Here is a 19,955-nt window from a genome sequence, read left to right as displayed (position 1 = left end):
GATGTTAGTTTTTACACTGAAATATTTTTCTAATGAGATTATCGAAAGGACTAAATATATTAAAATACATTTTTTTTTTTTTTTTTTAGCTACAGCAATGCACATTCCGACACACATCTTTGGCTAGTTGTGTCTGATTTTAAATGCAGTAAAAAAAACCTCTAAGAAACACAACCAGGATCAGGTAAACCCAAAACCAGCCTAATTATACACCACCTCCTTAAAACTGATAAATGAGCTAGACAGCCAATCTTTAGTTTTGCACATCTCTAATCCGCAACCATGACGATTCTTCCGGAAATACATATTAATGCAGCAATTACTGGTCTAAAACACCAGCGCCACATGGAAACCGAATTCCCTTGTGCCGTCGAACAAGCTGCTTTGTTGTGCAAAGGTTTTCTCAGTGTAATTGTGCATGAATATATATATTCATTCCTTCGTGTTTATTGTTTTGTCATTCATTGTGCCGGATTGGCTCCCCTGAGAACTCGGTGTGATCTGATTGGTGTTTAACTAATGCACTCAGCTGTGGGAGATTGAAGCTCCCAATCGAAGATTAAATCAGCCATACAGGGCTCAAATTCATATTGCATGTTAGAGATCAGTGCCGGCCTCTCCTGCCTGGCTGGCAGAGTCCCATTCGTATTCGTAAGCAGTCTGGAAACTGGTTTCAGATGAGGAAAAAAAACATCTTCCGACACAGAAAAAAAAAGTGCAGGAGCATGACTCCAAAAATGGCTCCTCTGATGTTTCAGCTTCAATGATTCTAAGCCTCAGCGATGTGCAACGTCAAGCGTCGCCACACATGGCATTCGTAAACAAAAATAGACAATGGCGAGCTCTCGCTCAACTGCGCTAAATTTCCTGTCACATTATAACGTGTTTTTACGATAGTTTACAAACAAATGAAGTGTTTAGACCTGGTCTAAATTCTGTTTTATGCACCGTATGATTGCGATAATGACTTCGGCTCGCTTTCAAATCGAAGATAAATGTTTATGCATGTGGAAGGTTTGCCTGCGTTTGATTTGTGTTTGTTGGAGCAACACGGCACAGACGGTGCAATGCAAATGCACCTCTCTCTCTCTCCATCTTTCCCGTCTTCCTTTCCCTGTCTCTCGTCCCCCTGGGATTCAGGTGCACGGTGACACAGCGAGAGGTGGCGTGCCCTGTGGCTCTAGACTTCCTTGCTCCGATGGAAACACTTTGCCTGTCACTGAACAGAGGAGGACAGGAGGAAAGAGAGATGGAGACAGACAGAAGGAGAGAGAAAAAGGGTGTCGGGGCAGGGCGGAGGAGTGAGTTTGGCACACACATGCTCCTCTCCGTGCAACTTGTCTGTATCGTAACCCCCATCCTTTTGTTCTGTTCCCCTGAGTGCAGTCGCGCTCACACTCGCAGCCAGAAAGCTCGTCAATCTTTGCCACATAACGCATAAATGAGGACTAGGGCTGGGCGATATAGCTGAAAAAATGTTTTGATATTTTTCACTCTTATTTGATGTACATCTCATATCTCATGATTTAGATATTTGCTCTAAAATGCTGTTTTTCTAATCAGAAAAACATTTCAATCAACCTAAAGTAACCAAAGTAGATTAATTAACGTAGAGAAGAATGACATATAGTATTGTTCAAGCAAAGAGTGTTGAAAAACAATTATACAAAAAAAAAATCATATGCATACTTATTTTTTATTTTATAATGTATCTATTGTATTCTACTATACGATAATTGTATTATTTATTGTATTTATTTATTCTATTTTACTAGAATTATATTGATTCATATATATTCATACATATTTCTAAAAATATTTATGCAAGGAATTATTATTGTTTTTGTTATTGTTATTATTCTTATTATCTTTAGGATTGCACGAAAAATGAAATTCTGCAAACCTGCTCCAATCATTAAATAATACAAGTACACAAAAAATTTTTTTTTCTTAGTTAATATTGTAGATTTAGACTACAGAAATATATTTAAATAGGTTAATATTTAATGCTAATCATTTAATATGTGTATATGCAATGCCTGCACATAAAAATATTAATAATAACACACAGGCACTTGAAGTGAGATGTCTCCTTACTGCCGACTGGGAAACACTCCTGCTCTTCTCAGCTCTGCTGTATATGGCATGTCAAAATGCATTTGACTGAGCTGGTTGGGTACATCTAGAAGTACGGTAACACAAGCTGCTGTGTTTGCTGGGAGGGATCTTGAGTTTTGTGTGTGGCACTGAAAAATTAATGGCCTCATACACAAACAAACACACAGATTCATGCATGAGTTACTCCTGAAAGCTGCCCAAAGGCAAGCAGCCAGCACTGGGTCGAACCCGCCACTTCAGCGATTTACAGGAGCAACAAGAGGAAAAGAATGAAAAGTTCTTGTCTCAGCCTCTCTCTCACTCATGCTTATCTCCTCTGATCTTCTCGGCTCTCCGGCGGTCTCAAGTGGCGGTGGATCATGGCGGCGGACTGTGATTAAACACGAGGAATTAAACAGGAAGCACAAACAAATGTGCGCACAGGCTAACAAACAAGCCCATGTGATCAAAACGGCTGTTTGTGCACTTGAAACCACCTTTCTTTGTTGCTTGTTTGCAAAATTTGTAGTTTTTACATTAGTGTTGAAAAGTATTTCCGATAAGCAAGGTCTCAAAATAGCTCAACATGCTAAAAATCAACAGATTGCATATAGTATTTATGCTATTCTTTCAGTGCAAGTGGAATATTATGGAAGCCTGTTTCTGCCACAGAATAAATAAAAAAGGTAATTGTGACTTTTTATCTCACAATTCTGACAGAATTAAACTCAGAATTGTAGATATCCTCTCAAAATTATGAGATATACACTTGCAATTTTTGAGAACAAAAGTCAGAATTGTGAGATGTAAACCCAGAATTCTGAGAATGTCAAAATTGTTAAAATTAAACTCGCTAGTCTAAGAAAAAAAGACTTGTGCGATATAAACAGAATTGCGAAATGCAAACTTGAAAGTGCAAGAAAAAAGTTAAAGTCTGAATTTTGAAGGCAAATCTGAATTTTCTTCTCAGAATTGCGAGAAACAAAGTCAGAATTGTGAGCTAAAATTCACAATTACCTTTTTTATTTTATTTTTTAATTCCGTATCGATATTGGCCTTCCATAGAATATGGCGATCTTGTGAAGCTGATATTCATATAATCTTCCCTTCTTTCAGCTGAAAGGCAAATGAAAGAAAAGTATCAGAAATTATAACTTATTTTTTGTTGCCAAATTACTTGGCCAAATTACATAAATCAGTGATTTTAGACTCTTTGTGCAATAAAACCAGCTAATCTCATAAATCAAACAGAAGCTAGCAGATTCCCTAAACTGGAGTTCTTCCCACTGACATATTTTCTTAAACCTATACTTACCCAAATAGCCCCAGCGGTTTGTGTCATACCACAGAGGGTACTTGGATAATGTTCACGGGCTTCGTTATTTACAGAAACAATCTGGAACAGCAGTGAAACATTTCAGAGGAATTTGATTAAACTGCCATTTGTCCATGTTCTCTGGCCTGGAGGACCGTTGTTAATCTGGCTGTAATGTGGCACTTTGCGCAATTCCAGCATGGCTGTCCAATCACTTACATAATCCCCTGACATGAGCCCACTGGCTTGCGTCATTTGGTCACTGACAGCTGTCAACACACAACCACATTAGCAGCCTTCTACATACACAGTGCAGCCCAGTTGCCACATTTAAAGGTGCAGTCTGTAATTTTTGCGCCACTAGTGGTCCAAAACAGAACTGCAAAAAAATAGATTGGCTGTTCAAACAGGTAGCAGCATCCCAAACTCATGCCTTTGGTTGAGTCAAATTTTGCAGTGAGATCACTCAAACAAACGGATTTATTTAGTTTGGTGTCATTAATGGTGTAAAAAGTAAACACTGCAGCTTTAAGAAAAAACTAGCGTTTTTAGTGATTAGCATCCACTGTTATATTCAATACTCATGTGTATAAAGTGTAACGCTGTTCCATTTTAAGGTGAATTATACTTAGATTTTTACACGTTCGGTAGAATATGCGTACACAGTGTGCGCAATGTAAATTTTGGCGTTAGCATAGCACGCACATACTATACGATTTTTTTAACTGTGCATATTTTTTATGCTGCCCCTTGAATTTTTTTCCGCTAATTAGTTTGTCCACAAGGTGGCAGCACTGTTCTGTTGTTTCACAGTCACAAAAGTTGACACCACATTGATGAGTGCTTGTGTGAGGAGGTTTAGAGATACACACAACTCTAATTTAAACAAGTAAAGACATTATTATCTGTAATAACTTCTGGAAAGAAATGGCGCAAACATTGGACCAGGACAAAACTTTGAATACTTTGAAAGGCTGTGCATTCCGCTGTATGCATACGCTTAGTGTCTGCGCCAGAATTGAAGTATATTTTGGGTTTTAGTTGTACCTCAAGTGCTATCAGCAGAAATCAACATATTCAATAAAAATGAAATACTTTTGGTCATTTTGTCGCTGCTAGTTACTGTGAACACTGCTTTAGGCCTTCATGTTATTGATTTCATTCATTAGTGAACAATTCTGAATCTATTTGACAGTGGAAGCACTAATAGATTTGCTCAAAAAGTGTTGGCTATAAACGACTGTGTTTGGTGTACTAGTGTAATGGGTTAAGCTCTCAGCTTTATGAGTATGTGTCCTTATAGCATAAGCGGATCATCCTAATCCCACCAGGTTATGTCAACAATCCAACAATTCAGCGAGATTTTAGCCCAGAGCGGGAATAACTATAGGCATTTTGTGCTGATTTGCATGCAGTAGGAAATGTGCCACAAATGCGTTGTTAGCGCTTTGGCCCATCACTAGTCACTTGCTTGATTTTCAGCACTCCAGACATACAATATCACCAATGTCTGTGTGCAGAAACAGAGATCAGGATGTTTTTATACTGCTGAACAGAAAAAAAAGGCATATCATTTTGTATGCGCAGACAGGAAGGAGCACTCTGGAGAAGTTAGCGTTCAACCCTCCCCCACTAGCCAACTCCTGGAATCCTCCATTAGCAAGTGAACATTCCTGAATATTTCACACGCCTTCAATATATTGTGTCAACATCACACTTTTCGTCTCACTCTCAGAACGAAGCTCCTCAGGTACAAATGAGGCGAGAGCACTTTTAAGAAGCGCTCAGCACGGAGAATGAGTGCCTTTGTGATGCTGATGTCAGCGCTAATGCGCTAAAGAATACAGAGCAACTGTGACAGTTAGCGCTGAGGCGTTAGCTGCGTTATGGTGAAATGATTATTGTCTCTACTTTTTGATGAGAAACCTTTTGCTGCTGTTTCCATTTTTTGTGGCTTTATTTGAGAAGAAAGACTTAAATTAACTTCAGCAGAGGAAAATAAGGGACAGTCGCAATTTCATATCCTTTACGAAAATTAACCATGGTTTTGTGACAAATAAAACCAAAAATGGCTATGGTTAATATAGTTAAGTAACTAGATAGTAACTACAAATTAACCATGGTTTCACTACACTTGACTAACCATGGTTTAACCATGATATTTGTAGTAAAACTGTGGTTTTATGAATGGTAATCAATCCGCCGAAAAACATGGTTACTACACTTTTACTATAATAAAACAATGCTCATTTTTGTAAGGGTTAGCAAAATAAAAGAAACTCCAAATTTCATAATTTGCGATTTAAGTTCTAAAATTCATTCAATTTGATACTATCATTTTGTTTTTGAGCTACTAACATATGAATACATATACTTAGCCTAGCATAGCTTAGCCTGTAACTTAGCAAGGGCTATTAAACATGAAAAGTGTCTGTATTTCACATTCAAATTTGTTTTCCACTATAATCTGTCATTTTTAACATTGTTAGTTGTATGCTAAACTGATTCAAATGCAGTAGCCTAGCTAAAATATGGGACAAACTCCATCCTACATGGATTTTATACAGAATGCAGATGATCGTATGCATCCTTAAATATGAGACATATTATTGCTGTGTTTCGCAGTTGTGGCGTAGCGTGGCTAAGTAGTCTCAGAGAGCTGGACTGTCATGGCTTGATGGTGTGCTATGAAATATGGCCTCAGTCTGAATTTATGTGCATGAACTATGTGCTGTACCAATTAAAATGGCCATTTGGTGAGCAAGTGACAAGTGTTTGATGTTAGCAGAAACTGAGGGGCTTCTGTTAGCAAGAGCAGGGGCTTTTCTCCCATGAGGTCTGATTTGAGGGCTGTAAAGGGCAAGGCAGAGACGGGGTCTGATTGAGATTCGGACGCAGAATGAGAGAGAGGAATGGAGGGCGATAGACGGAGAGAAAGATAGCATTAGCTGAGAGAGGGGACAGCAAAGTGACACGTCACTCCTCCTCAGGGCTCTGTCTCGCTGTCAGCTCTGACTCAGTGACCTTGAAGTGGGCTCCAGGAAGTCACAACAGAGAGGACTGAACTAACAAGCTGCATCAGATTTGCTCTTTTCCTCCACGCATTTCAACGTAGGCGCTATGGGAGTCATTTAGTGCATGGTTTGATCTTTAACATTACCGTGGCCCTGCGCCCTTTTAATGTGCGTTTTCGTTTGCGTAACTCTGTGTGTGTCTGTGGTGTCTTTGATGTAGCCCGTAGGCTGAGACCATCTTGACCAGCAGTGGTGTATGGCATGAACGCCGTCTGATATGCAGTATCTGTCCACTTCTTGTCTGACTTTGTAACCTATGCGGTGTATCTATTTGAGATCAAATGTCTTATTATTATTATTATTATTACCGTATTTATTACAGTTATAGTATGCTTTAAAAAGTGTTAATGCATTTATATAAGAAAAATGTGTAATAATACTAACATGTATTATTAATATTGTGACTAATGACATTTTGTACAAATAAACACATTGTGAACACTTTAGAAAGCATATTGTGATTATTATTAGTAGTAGTAGTAGTAAGTACTTATGCTTTCAAAAGCATTAATGTATTTATAAGAGAAAACTGTAATAGCCTAATAATACTAACTATAATATTGTGACTAATGAACGTTTTTGTAAATAAATACACTGTAAATAAACTCTTTAGAAAGCAAATAATAATAATATTATTATTATTGTTATATTATATTTCAGAGTTTGCTCTCTAAAGGGTTAACAGTGTATTTATATGTGAATGTTGTGTAATACTACTACTACTAATAATAATAATAATAATAATGTGTATTAACTTTAGCACATTGTGATTATTTAATCATTCTGATAATATTTTGTTATTCAGTCACAGTATGCTTTCTGAAGGGTTAACAATGTAGTTATATGAGAAAATTATAATAATAATACTTTATAATTTTTAGCAAGTAAGTATATATACACACACACATTCACACTTGGGCAAAAAATATGTATATGAATATGCATATGTATGTTTTACCGCAATGCGCAATGATAGTGACCAAAAAAGCTATGATTTTTGTCCTAAAATATATAGTAATACCATAGTATTTTTTCGCTAGAGGTTATTCAGTTATCTAATGTTGGCAAATACCTCCCTGTAAACATGTGGAACTGTTTGAGCAACTGAATATCTTGCAGTGTGTGTTATTAGGCGAGCTGGATGAATTACTCCCCATCCTAATCTTGCTGTGAGGATTTTTTCCAGCAGAAAAATTTTGGTTTAGCGCTCTCCGTAGACAAAGGAAGCTCCGATCCAGCACGGCAACCCGCAGCGTGAGCCAGGCAGGAGACAAAGAGCTTTGTGAGTGTTTCATGTGGAGGCCTGGCGAGAGGGAGAGTAGAGCGAGAATTGGCGCTAGGCGGACCCAAACCTGAGTGCCCAGCGCAGCGTTATGCCCTCTTCACTTCCTGCGTCATCGATTGATGTGGCACGAGCTTCGTCAGCAAGTGTACCTGCTTCTCTCCGGCTAAAACGAAGGGCCCTCTGAGCAGCGCCTAGGGACGGAGTCAGATAGGAGCACGGCGGCTGGCCCCGCAGGCTCGAACCCGCAGCCTGCTAGTCTGTGATGCCAGCAGTGTGGAGGCGCAAGCCGCTTCAGCCTTTAGGGCAGGCTGGGATTACGAGCCTGAGATAGACGGTACTTGCAGCACTAGACTGCCACCTACTGTCAGGGGCCTGGTACTGCAGCTTCTCTCCTGGACTTCAACCACAGCCAGCCTTAATTACAGCATGCTTCAGTTGTTGTGAGTGCATGTCAGAACAAATTATGTAAGTAATGAGGCTGAAAATGCTAAAGGAGTAGGAACACACTGGCGCGCTAATGCTCATGCCGAGAGAACACAAAAACAAACAACAGAGTGCACTGGCCGCATTTTTTTATTTATTTATTTTTTTTCCAGAAAATAAATAATTATGGTTTCAATTAATAATATAATAACATGATCGGTAATATGAATTAGCAATTCTGACAATTCCAGTGAAGAAGCTCTCTTAAGGTTACAACAATTTATATCAGTGACCACCATGCCGCCCAACTTGAAATGCATGCTGTTGTGCTGTTTAAAGGCATGTTGACTGAACCAGCGGTGTACTGGCTGTCAGCATACAGGGTTAGTGGATCATTTGAGAGATAGAACAAGAGAGAAAGACCCTTGGCCTCGCCATTGGGACATTGACATTATCCAGATGACACAACAGGAGCTCGAAGGCAGGTGATGAAATGGGCCGCTGCGGATACGTCACTCAGTGGTGGCAAATTTGATGCGTGCAAATTAATTCCATATGATTGGATTTATAGGGTTCACTAAAATATTATCGAGCCACAGTATTTTGGCTGGAGGTAGGCAAGTAGCTGCGGGGAACTTTGGCTCGGGATCTAAGAGAACTAGAGGGAGCAATTTCTGTCAAGTAGAAATAAAATGCTTAGGCTACATTAAACAGTGACTGTTCAGCTGTAATCCGGCTAAATATAGAGTGAAGCTCTTGCGTGGTAAGGTCTATTTTGCAATGGCCAGAGGTTTGGTTCAGGTCCTTTGATGTGATTATATTGCCGTGGCCTTTGCTTTGAGATGCCTGACTTTTACCAAATAGTCTTTTAAGCGACTCACTCCAGGTTTTATCTGTCGGAATCAATATCCGCAAGTGTACTTTTATGAAGGAATAGTTCACTTATAAATAGGAGTTCTGTCGTCTTTTATTCCATCATGTTCTTCCAAATCTGTATAACTTACTTTCTCTCGTGGAACACAAAATGAGATTTTTGGAAGAATGTTCATGCTGCTCTTTTCCAAACAATGTAAGTGAATGGGCACTATGGGCTATCAAGCTCCTAAAAAGCTCCATAAAACTTGCTATATTCTAACTTCTCTGAAGTTATGGGCTTGATTAGTCATAAGAATAAATTTTCTGCTGCAGCTCTCAAATCTCATTAACATTCATGTATATTTAGATATGGCATGTCAAATCATGTCACGCTAGAGTTGACATTAATAATGCCCAATGGTAGGGGTTCTTGAGTCTCAAAACCAATCATGACTGCCAAAATGTTAATATGCAAATATATGAATGTCATCAATGATGTTTGAGAGTTTCAGTAAACAACTTTGTTGAAAGCGTTTGTTAAATGCAGAAATGTAAATGTAAACGTAAGATATGATAACAAAAAGCCGTTGTATGATTTCATAAGATTTGAAATGCAGCATGTACACTACTTTTATTTATTTATTTATTTGTGGAGCTTGACAGCTTACCATTCACTTTCATTGTATGAAAAAGAGCAACGTGAGCATTCTGCTAAACATCTCATTTTGTGTTCTACAAAAAATGAAAGTCACATTGGTTTCCTCAACAAACACTCAAGCCTTCTTATTACCATCTTCTCTTTGTGTCAGCCTCTCTGCGTCTCATGGTGGTAAAACTGTCTACTTAGTTTTAGTTGTTTTTAAATTGAAGCTTTGAACCGATCTTCTAGTGGTGGAAAGGTCCAGTCATGTGGTAAAGAGTTGGGTTTGTCCTGGTATTACTGCCCAAAGGCTCTGCAGGGAACAGTGGCGCTTTATTACCATTGCATTTGTTTCTAAATCACGGGCTGACATCACGTTTTCTGTGCTTTTTGAGGGTTTTCTGTTTAAAGTCAGGATGGCCTCCTCCAAACACGCCGCAGCCGAGGGTGGCAGGGACGTGATGCGTTTGAAGCTCGGTGCCGTTTCATGTCGCAACATGCAGCCGTGGAGGAGGTGTTGCGCGGTGACTGGTGACAGTGAAAAATCCTGACAGTATCTTCTCTCTTTTCTTTCTCCGCAGCTCAAATCGAAATAATTCCCTGCAAGATCTGTGGAGACAAATCATCAGGCATCCATTATGGCGTGATAACGTGTGAGGGCTGCAAGGTAAGAAGCTAAACAACCCTGTCAGCGCGTGTGTGACAAAGAAAAAGCGGGAAAAGCAAACAAATCAGACACTCTGGAAAATAACAGAGAAGTTTCTTTCGGATTATTGTCTCTCTAAGGAAGAAAAATGCACTATTGTGCTTACAGGACTTCGGAATTCACACGCCAGAGTGTTAATAACTCGCGTAGTCAGGTTGAAATGTTGCTAAAAACGTCACAATTACAATACAACGACAATATAATCCCTGCGTCTTGTTTTTCTTTACCTTCTGCTGCACTTTTTTTTTTAATAAACCCGTCAAAAAAGGAAGCGCTTTGGATCACAGCACGTCGTTAGCAGTTTTGCAACCATGTCCTCCCCCCGTTCGTTCCCGCCGAAGCTCCTTTTTTCGTGCATTTTTCAAACACGCCGTCCACTCAGCAAAGAGGAATTTTGTGCTTATTGTGTATTCCTGTTTGCTGCCTGTCACCGGAGCGACTCGTTAGCATTCCGCAAGCAGGCTCGGCAGAAACGAACGTGCGGACGAGGCTCCTGAATGGCGTGTTTTTTGTTTTCCCGCACAATAGACAGACTCTCTGCTCAGCATCTCCCTCCGTCACTCACTCGGCGGCAGAAACGCGCAACCCTGAAGAATAAACTGCTGAAATGTATCTTTAATGGTTACTAATTACTCGAGGCACAGAGACATTTAATGATATGTGCGAGCACACCGCTCCGGCCCATAAATCATAGCATTATTAAGGAGCGCTGCTTGTCACCGGCAGTCCTACCCCGCTTTCATAATGGCTGCCATTAGAAAGCAACTTGGCAGCTGTCAGCTGTTTTCTAGTAATTAAACAGCCAATGAGCAACTAATTAAGACATATGTGTATGGAGCTGTGGAGTGGGGTGTGTTAATGACGAGCTGGAATCAATTCATTAAGTCAAAGGGATGAGAAATCAACTCAACGTGGGCGCTCACTCCTTCCCCCCTCGCGGCACCCACCGGATTCGGGCTCTGTTATTCAACATTAATAACCTCGCACAAATTCGCCATTATTTACTACCTTTCTCGTCCTTCTCAGAACTAGCCGTGCCAATCGTTAATGAGGAAAAATACTTGTTCCAAACTGCTTTTTATAGTCACCTGGGTGAAATGTGTTGTTCAGATGTATCTCGACTAAAGATAAACGTGCCTATATGATTGAGACAAGCGTTTGTAGAGTTGCCACCATCTGTTCAGAGTTTGCCACAGTTTTTTGAGAACTTCGTGTGAAATATGCGTTTGGAAGATAGAGACATGTCCATCCATTTCAGGTTAATTCATCAGGGTTAGTATAGTTAACTAAAACTAAAAATTATTATAATTTTTTTTAAAGTTACTTGAAATAAATGTTAACTGAAATAAAATGTGTGTGTATATAGATAGATAGATAGATAGATAGATAGATCTATCGATCTAGATATAGATAGATAAAAAAACCTTATTTTAATCCAGTTAGCTCCCAAGAAAACATTTCTCATTTTCATTTAGTTTAACATGATGTAACTAAAATAACATTAAATTACTAAAAAACTACAACTAAAATAAATAAAATATAATTAAATAATAAATAATGACAACCCCCCTCCCCAAAATTACAAAATTTTATTTAAAATTAAAATTAAAACAGAAAATTCAAAACTAATTTAAACTATTAATAAAAACTATAATACATAAATACAAAACCTAACAAGGTTTGGTTCAAAATTGCAAGAATAATTTGTGATAGCTTAAAGGCAAAAGTTAAATAGTTTTAAATATAAATACTATATAAATGCTATAATATAACACATTTATAATTTATATTATTATTATTATTAAAAATATTGTTTTTTTTCACATTTAAATATTCAGTTGCTAAAAAATAAAATATATTTTTGGTGGTGGGGCTAGTAAATATTTTAATTAGTGGCTTGACTGGGCCAGCAGAAAATAAAAATTCCTTACGGTTGAGTCGTGAATGGGTTAACTAACCTTCTCTCTGTCCGTCTCTCGGGCCTGTAGGGTTTCTTCAGGAGGAGTCAGCAGAGCAATGCGGCGTACTCATGCCCGCGTCAGAAGAACTGCCTGATTGACCGCACCAGCCGGAACCGCTGCCAGCACTGCAGGCTGCAGAAGTGTCTGGCCGTGGGCATGTCACGTGACGGTAAGTCCGTGTCCAGTACAGCAGGCACCAGAGGGAGAACAGAGTCTCCACAGATACAGAACATCAAATGCATGCAAAATACCAAATAGATCAGCATGTAAAGTGAACGTGCAACCTGACAGCGAGTGTTTTTCCAGCTACGGTTTAAGAAAACCTTGTGTGCAGTGAACCGAGTAAAAGGGGGAAAAATCGTGGAACATTTTTCAACCAAAACTGTCTAAACGTACAATACAAGCATCACAGGATGCATCTGTGAATGTATCTGGAATCAGTGTAATGGAATATGTTCAGTCCTTTTCTACTTTTATTCACTACTTACCTTTGTCCCCAGTCTTGCCATGTCATATAAGTTAGAGTACCTGTTCTGTAGTCGGCACCCATTACTCATTAATTTTTCACCTAAGTTGTGACAAGATGAATTTAAGAGGCAGTTGTGGTTCTGGACTGCGGGGCATGCTCACTCAGGGTGGAGAATCTGACAGCAAGTAGCTTTTATTAAATGAGCATCATTAAAACAGGCTCATTAAAGCCAATGCAGGTGAGCAGCATTAACGGGAGCACAGGTGAGCGTATGTTTGTGTGTGTGTGTGTGTGTGTGTAGAGGCCCCCTGCTGGGCCTCCGGCTGGGCTGTGTGACTATGGCCCGTGACAGGAGGATGAAATCAGGCCAGGTCTTCCGAGTCTACCAGGCTGCTCTCTCACACACAACCAGGACAGGCAAGGTGACTTCTGACTTCACTCCGACTGAAGCTCACCAGTCCCCATCTGCCTTCCTTACACAGAGACCGAGACGCAGAGCTACCCAGACACACACATGTCTGAGACGACGTTAGGCCTCCGCTCAGACTCATTCATATGCCTCAAATTCAGAGCTGATCCTGTACCTCTTATAAAAACCTCACTCGTCTCGTCGTTTCTCGTCTTGTCTCTGCCCTGCATGTCTTGCCTCATCTCCTTTCCACTGTTCTACTCTTATCTCGTGTATTTTGCTCACCTCTCTTCTTATTTCTCGTCTTGTCTCCTCTTTGTTCTCTTCTCCTTTGTCTCTTTACCTCAGGTCTCTTGTTGTTTCCTCTCCTCTAATTTTGTCTCTTTTTTTTCTCCTTGTGCTTAATGTAATTTCTCATTTCCAACTCTTCCCACTCATCAAATCTTATGTTGTCTCCTTTCTCATTCTCTCATTTCTTCTAATTTCTCCACTTCTTTCTTCAAATCTCATTCTGTCTCCTTGTCTCTTACTTTGTTCCTGGTTTCTCTTCTTGTCTCAACTCCTCTCCTTTTTTCAAATCTAATTTTCTCCTCTTCTGATGTTTCATCTCCTCTTCTGTCTTCAAATCTCATCTCGTCTCTTCTTCACAAGTCAGGCCTCGTCTTATTTGATCTCCTCTTCTAATGTCTCAACAGTCTTGCCATGTTGTCTCTTTTCTTTGCCACATCTTATCTCATCTCCTCAACTATCCAAAACTCTCCTCACATCTCATCTTGTCTCTCAAGTCTCACGTCCTCTAGTTTTTCTCTCATCTCCTCTTTTCAAATCGCAGCTTCAAGTCTCCTCTCACTTCCTCTCTTCTGATCTTCCCTTGACTCATTACCTTTCTTTACATCTTTCAATTTTCATCTCTCCTCACGTTGTTGTCTCTCCTCCTTCGTTTTGTCTTGTCTTGTCTTGTCTTCTCTGCTCTGGTCTCCAACAGTCAAAGCCCCTTTATCCCCTTCATTATCCACTAAACTCTCCAGTGCGTTTATCTCTTTTTCCATCCATCAGTAGATCAGCTTGTCCTCTGCCAGACGTCCTTCCTTTTTATGAACACTTGATCTCCACTTATATCTGATCCGCACTGTATCTCATCCCCAGCTTCCTGTTCTTCTAACACTCTTCCAGTTCAAAGACAGGCTGAAGCTGTAGCAGCTCTTTCTTTCTAAGCTAAACAGACTCTCTGCCACTTCCTCCAGGTGTTGTGAGTGAAGACCGTTCCTTTTCATGCGTGCCTGTAAATTGATGATTCATGCTAGTCAGGTCTTCTGTTCTTGGATCATTTTGGCAAGTACACAGCAGGAGAAAGCTAATGCTATTACTAAGTATAGCGTTTTTTTGACCCAATACACCGCTAATACCCTTTGAGAGACATTAAAACCTGCTCCCGGGAGTTAGTTGTACTCTTCATGCCGCTATACTAAGCTTCCCTTTAAAGGCCAGAGTCTTGAGGGAAAACAGATTGTGCCTTTTGTTGTTTCTTCAGTAACAATAGCTATGGAGTGAAGTCATCTTGTGCAAGGGTTGTTTTGGTGTGGTGGTTAGTAACCAGAAGGTTTCTGGTTTGATCAGCATAAACAGTGAGCTATGCGCCACCACCATTGTCCCAAAGACTTACGTTGCACCAAAGGGATTGTCCTTGTAATAAGCACATTCAGTAGTCGATGTTAAAGGGTTAGTTCACCCAAAAATTGAAATTCTGTCATTAATTACTCACTCTCATGTCGTTTGAAACCCATAAGACCTTCGTTCATCTTCAGAACACAAATTAAGGTATTTTTGACAGAATCTGAGAGCTCTCTGACCCTCCGTAGACAGCAATGATATTACCACGATCAACGCACAGAAACGTAGCAAGGACATCGGGAAAATAGTCCATGTGACATCAGGGGTTCAACCGTAATTTTACGAAGCTACAAGAATACTTTTTGTGTGCAAAGAAAACAATAATAACATAGTTTATTTAGCAATTCTTCTCCCCGAGTTACCGTCTTCCGGCATTTTGGAAAGTACCCCAGAACATAATCAACATAATCAGCAGTGTTTACATTCAGTAGACAGTGCACACATGCGCATAATAAATTGTTATTATTGTTTTCTTTTCACACAAATTCGTGGTAATATCCTTGCTGTCTATGGAGGGTCAGAGAGCTCTCAGATTCCATCAAAAATATCTTAATTTGTGTTCTGAAGATGAACGAAGGTCTTATGGGTGAGTAACGACATGAGGGTGAGTAATTAATGACAGAATTTCCATTTTTGGGTGAACTATCCCTTTAACTCAGCACACTCTCAAGGCAATTTTCAAGGCAAAACGTACAACTATTGTACGTTTTGATGAATTGATGACTAGTTTGATAGTCTTATTTGACCGTTTTCGTATGATCTGCTTATACCCATTGGTGGTTAGTTTTAGTGGATGGCCTTCATGCTTACTCCTTTTCTAAAAAAAAAAAAACATTTCTGTACAAATTCATGCAAAATTGCCACTTCCTTAAACAAGATAGGGTTGGTCCACCACCCTTTTCTGAATTAATTTGATTATATTTAAGGAAGCAGTCACAGAAGTTTGAGAGAGATTTCTGTTCTTATTGCACCGTCTTTGCTCCCTACAGCGGTGAAGTTTGGCCGGATGTCAAAGAAACAGCGGGACAGCCTCTATGCGGAAGTGCAGAAACACCGGCTCCAGCAGCAACAGCGGGACCACCAGCAGCAGCCCGGTGAGGCTGAACCCCTCACCCCAACCTACGGCCTCTCCACCAATGGCCTGACTGAGCTCCACGATGACCTGAGCGGCTATATGAATGGCCACACGCCCGACGGCACCAAGCCCGACTCGGGCGTCAGCAGCTTCTACCTTGACATCCAACCCTCACCCGACCAGTCCGGCCTGGACATCAACGGCATCAAGCCAGAGCCCATCTGCGACTTCACCCCGGGCTCGGGCTTCTTCCCCTACTGTTCCTTCACCAATGGGGAGACATCCCCCACCGTTTCCATGGCAGAGTTGGGTAAGTGATAATTCTGGAGAATTTCAAAGTGGATTCTGGGTAGGGGATGGTACTAGGGGGAAGAACCCAACCGTGGGGCAAACGTCGCTAAAGGTGTCTTAAAATAGCATTAGGTTGGAGACTCATCTCAAAGACTCATTAAAAGAACCTCTTTTTTTCTAATTAGTTTCCATTAATTAGGGCCAATCAGGATCCAGCAGGGCACGCACCAAGGGAAATCATTTTTTTAGCTTCCCCTCCTGCTCTGGGACTCCTTTTAACAGATGTGTTTTCAACATGATTGAATTTTTATACTGTTTTTTTTCTTCTTCTTCTTCTTTCTCTCGTCTCCATTTGCTCGTTCTTGCTGAAAGCAAATATGAACTTTGTTCCTGTGAATTTACACACACTCTTCACTTTTATACTTGAAGTACTGCACTATTTTCCTCTTGCACAGGAAAACAGACGGTCAACAAGCTTCTAAATTGACTTTAAATCACAAACCGCTACAGTGTAGCTCTTTGATTGGAGAAGCAAATAAAACACTGCATCTTTTGAAAGATCCTTTCCCTCAGCATTTCTGTAAGCATAAATGCATCCGCCAGTAGAAAGAACCACTTTATAATGCTAATGGGAAACAAATGCCATCCCGTACCACATGTAGAGTGTGTGTGTGTGTGTGTGTATGTATATATAGTATGGCTCAATATGTCTGTACGTTACGTGCAGTCAGGTGCGACAGAGGTGTTTTGAAGGTATGTTGCATTGTGTTTCAGAACATCTGGCCCAGAACATTTCCAAGTCCCACATGGAGACATGTCAGTACCTGAGAGAAGAACTGCAGCAGATGACCTGGCAGGCGTTCCTTCAGGAGGAAGTGGAGAGCTACCAGAGCAAGGTAAACACACATTCTTGAAGAGCCACATGTGGTTGTTCGGAAGCTTTAGGTAGGGATGTTTTCAGTTTAATTGAATGTAAATGTTAACTTGCAGGGACACTGATGAAGTGATGTTTTGGGATTGAAAATGTTTTGGCTGGTTGCATTAAGATGGACAGTCATTTAAGTGGCTACTTCAGAGTACTGGGTTTTCTTAAAATATGCCAGTTTGAATAGGTTAACCAATAATAAATGTATTAAATGCACAGTATCAAATGGCATTTATCTCTAAGGGTCACTGAGAGGGTATAAAATGGTCATGTAAAGGTGAATTAAGACTGTTTATGGTGCAAGAAGCCTTGACTAACATCGCACGTCTACATAAACTGCTACAAAAGAATATTGCCGCTTTTTGAAACTGGTTGTGTCTTTTGTTTCTCCTCAGCCCAGGGAAGTCATGTGGCAGTTGTGTGCCATTAAAATCACAGAGGCCATTCAGTATGTGGTGGAGTTTGCCAAGCGCATCGACGGCTTCATGGAGCTCTGTCAGAATGATCAGATAGTGCTTCTCAAAGCAGGTAAAGTGTGTGTTCACATCACCATCATCCAATCCCAGCTTTGTTTACAGGCGTAAACACAAATAATCCTTTTGCTGCAGTGCCTGTGGCTACATTTAGAATAACGTACTACTAGCAGTATGTGCACAGTGTGCATTGGCCAAAATTTCCAGTATACCACAGAAGCACTTTTCCACCAAGTGTAATTGCAACTTTTTTTTTTCTTATATCTCACAATTCAGACTTTGTTTCTCAGAATTGTGAGATAAAATCAGAATCACAAGATATAAACTTTATATCTCTGTTTTCTTCTCACAATTCTGAGTTCGTATCTGGCAATACAGATTTTTTGTCAAAAATTTTTTCAGAATTGCAAGAAACAAAGTCTGAAAGGTGAGATAAAAAGACGCAATTACCTTTTTATTGATTTTTTTTTATTCGATGGCGGAAACAGGCTTCTATAGTATACGACTAGTTATCCCACAATGCAATACGTTCACCTTGATCTCTTTTTTGGTGTGATGAATGATGAATGAAGGTAATATTTTCTTGAAAAGTGTTAATTAAGGCATTTTTACATTTAAACGGTTTAGAATACTACTCTTTGAAGTATTTATTATTGCATACTTCACACTTTTTACATACTGCTTAAAATATTATACTGCACAGTAAGCAATATGCAAGTATTCAATTCCGAACACAGCCGATGTCACACAGCAGGAGGTGCCGTGCTTCAGTATCTCTTGTGTATACAGAAAAACTGTATCAGGACGATCTGTCAGCTCTTTGAAAAATAAGGCACTATTGAGATGATATCCACTGCTGCACACTATCTTCTCACAAATAATGGACCAAAGTGCTCCATCACACTCACACCCCATCCCCATCATGATCCCAACAGCTTTCAGTGTTTCTGTTTGTTCCAGGCCCGACCAAAATTATTAACAAAATACTGAGTGAGCGCTCTCTCCTGACATGACATTTTAAACCACCGGCATCTTTCTAAAGCTCCGTAATGGCTTCTATTACGTGGCTTTTATCCTCTAAGCCTGTGCTCACCAAAGCACTCCGCTGTAGAATTACTGCTCCCACTCACAACAATAACAGCAACACACTCCACCTGAGTCACACACACACACAGCACTGCTCAAAAACATCAGATGATTGGTTACTTAATAAAGCTGTGTTTTACGATACTGCTCTTTGTTATGATATGAACACACTGCTTATGGCCAGAAACATACTTCAAGCCAGAATGCAAATACTGACCTTAAATAACAAACCTAGCATCAAATATCTGTATCATTATTCATGTAGCTAACTATAAACATTGACGTTGGTGCCAATAGCCTTGTGGGCAGAACGCCGAAATGTAGCGCCGTTGCGCTTTAGGTGTCCCGAGTTCGAATCCCGATCCTGTCCCCCCCACTCTCTCTCCCATTTCGCTTCCTGTCTAACTACGGTCCTAACAAAATAAAGATATAAAAACGGCAAATTTAAATCTTAAAAACCCCAAAAAAACCAACTATAAACATCGACAGCTTAGATAAATTCAGCTAACTTACTGAGCAAGATTCTCTTCAAATGTTGCTCCGCCGTTACAGTAATGATTATACAGTAAAGGATTAGGGTTATGTATGTTAATTCTCACTATTGCGCCACTTGTGGCAGTTCTGAGAATGCAACATGTAAAAACTGTGAAAAGAAAATGCAGTCAGAAGCATTTATCGTCACATATTTATGTAGTGTATTGGTTTTTAGTGTATCTCATTATGATATAAACACACTGCTTATGAACAAAAGCATTCTTCAAGCAAATATGCAAATACAAACTTTACATAACAAACTGCAACAATGTCTATTAAACCATGTGTTGCTAACTATAAACATTAGCTTAGCTTAGTTAGCTAACTTACGGAGCAAGATTCTCATCAAATTGTTGTTCAGCCATCACAATAATTGACCTGAATGAGGAAACTTATTACGGTTTACACAAATTCTTGCTATTGCACCCCTTGTGGCGGTGCTGAGAATGCAACATGCATATTCCTCCAGAATTTCTTGTTTTTGATTATAAATTCACATTTTGTTTCTTTCTCATCTGTGCGTAGGCTCTTTGGAGGTGGTGTTTGTCAGAATGTGCCGTGCCTTCGACCCTCAGAACAACACAGTCTATTTTGACGGAAAGTATGCCGGGCCTGATGTCTTTAAGTCATTAGGTGAGTTACGAAACCTGATTGGACTTGGTATGT

General features: G+C 39.9%; 1 protein-coding gene across 3 annotated transcripts in view; it reads left to right on the top strand.

Annotated features, from left to right (window-relative positions):
* The window catches only part of roraa (RAR-related orphan receptor A, paralog a), a 310,863-nt gene that overhangs the window by 281,340 nt on the left and 9,568 nt on the right, over positions 1-19,955 (top strand). For all 3 annotated transcript variants that reach the window (XM_058767479.1, XM_058767478.1, XM_058767481.1), the window contains 6 exons: positions 10,271-10,356; positions 12,384-12,525; positions 15,895-16,290; positions 17,046-17,167; positions 17,592-17,724; positions 19,815-19,922. In XM_058767479.1, coding sequence (XP_058623462.1) covers positions 10,271-10,356; positions 12,384-12,525; positions 15,895-16,290; positions 17,046-17,167; positions 17,592-17,724; positions 19,815-19,922 — 987 coding nt within the window. The remainder of the gene's footprint in view (positions 1-10,270; positions 10,357-12,383; positions 12,526-15,894; positions 16,291-17,045; positions 17,168-17,591; positions 17,725-19,814; positions 19,923-19,955) is intronic.

Source organism: Onychostoma macrolepis, chromosome 25, assembly GCF_012432095.1.
Source record: "Onychostoma macrolepis isolate SWU-2019 chromosome 25, ASM1243209v1, whole genome shotgun sequence".
In the NCBI taxonomy this organism is placed as follows: Eukaryota; Metazoa; Chordata; class Actinopteri; order Cypriniformes; family Cyprinidae; genus Onychostoma; species Onychostoma macrolepis.
Note: the sequence above shows the minus strand (reverse complement) of the source record. Positions and strands in the feature narration are given on the sequence as shown.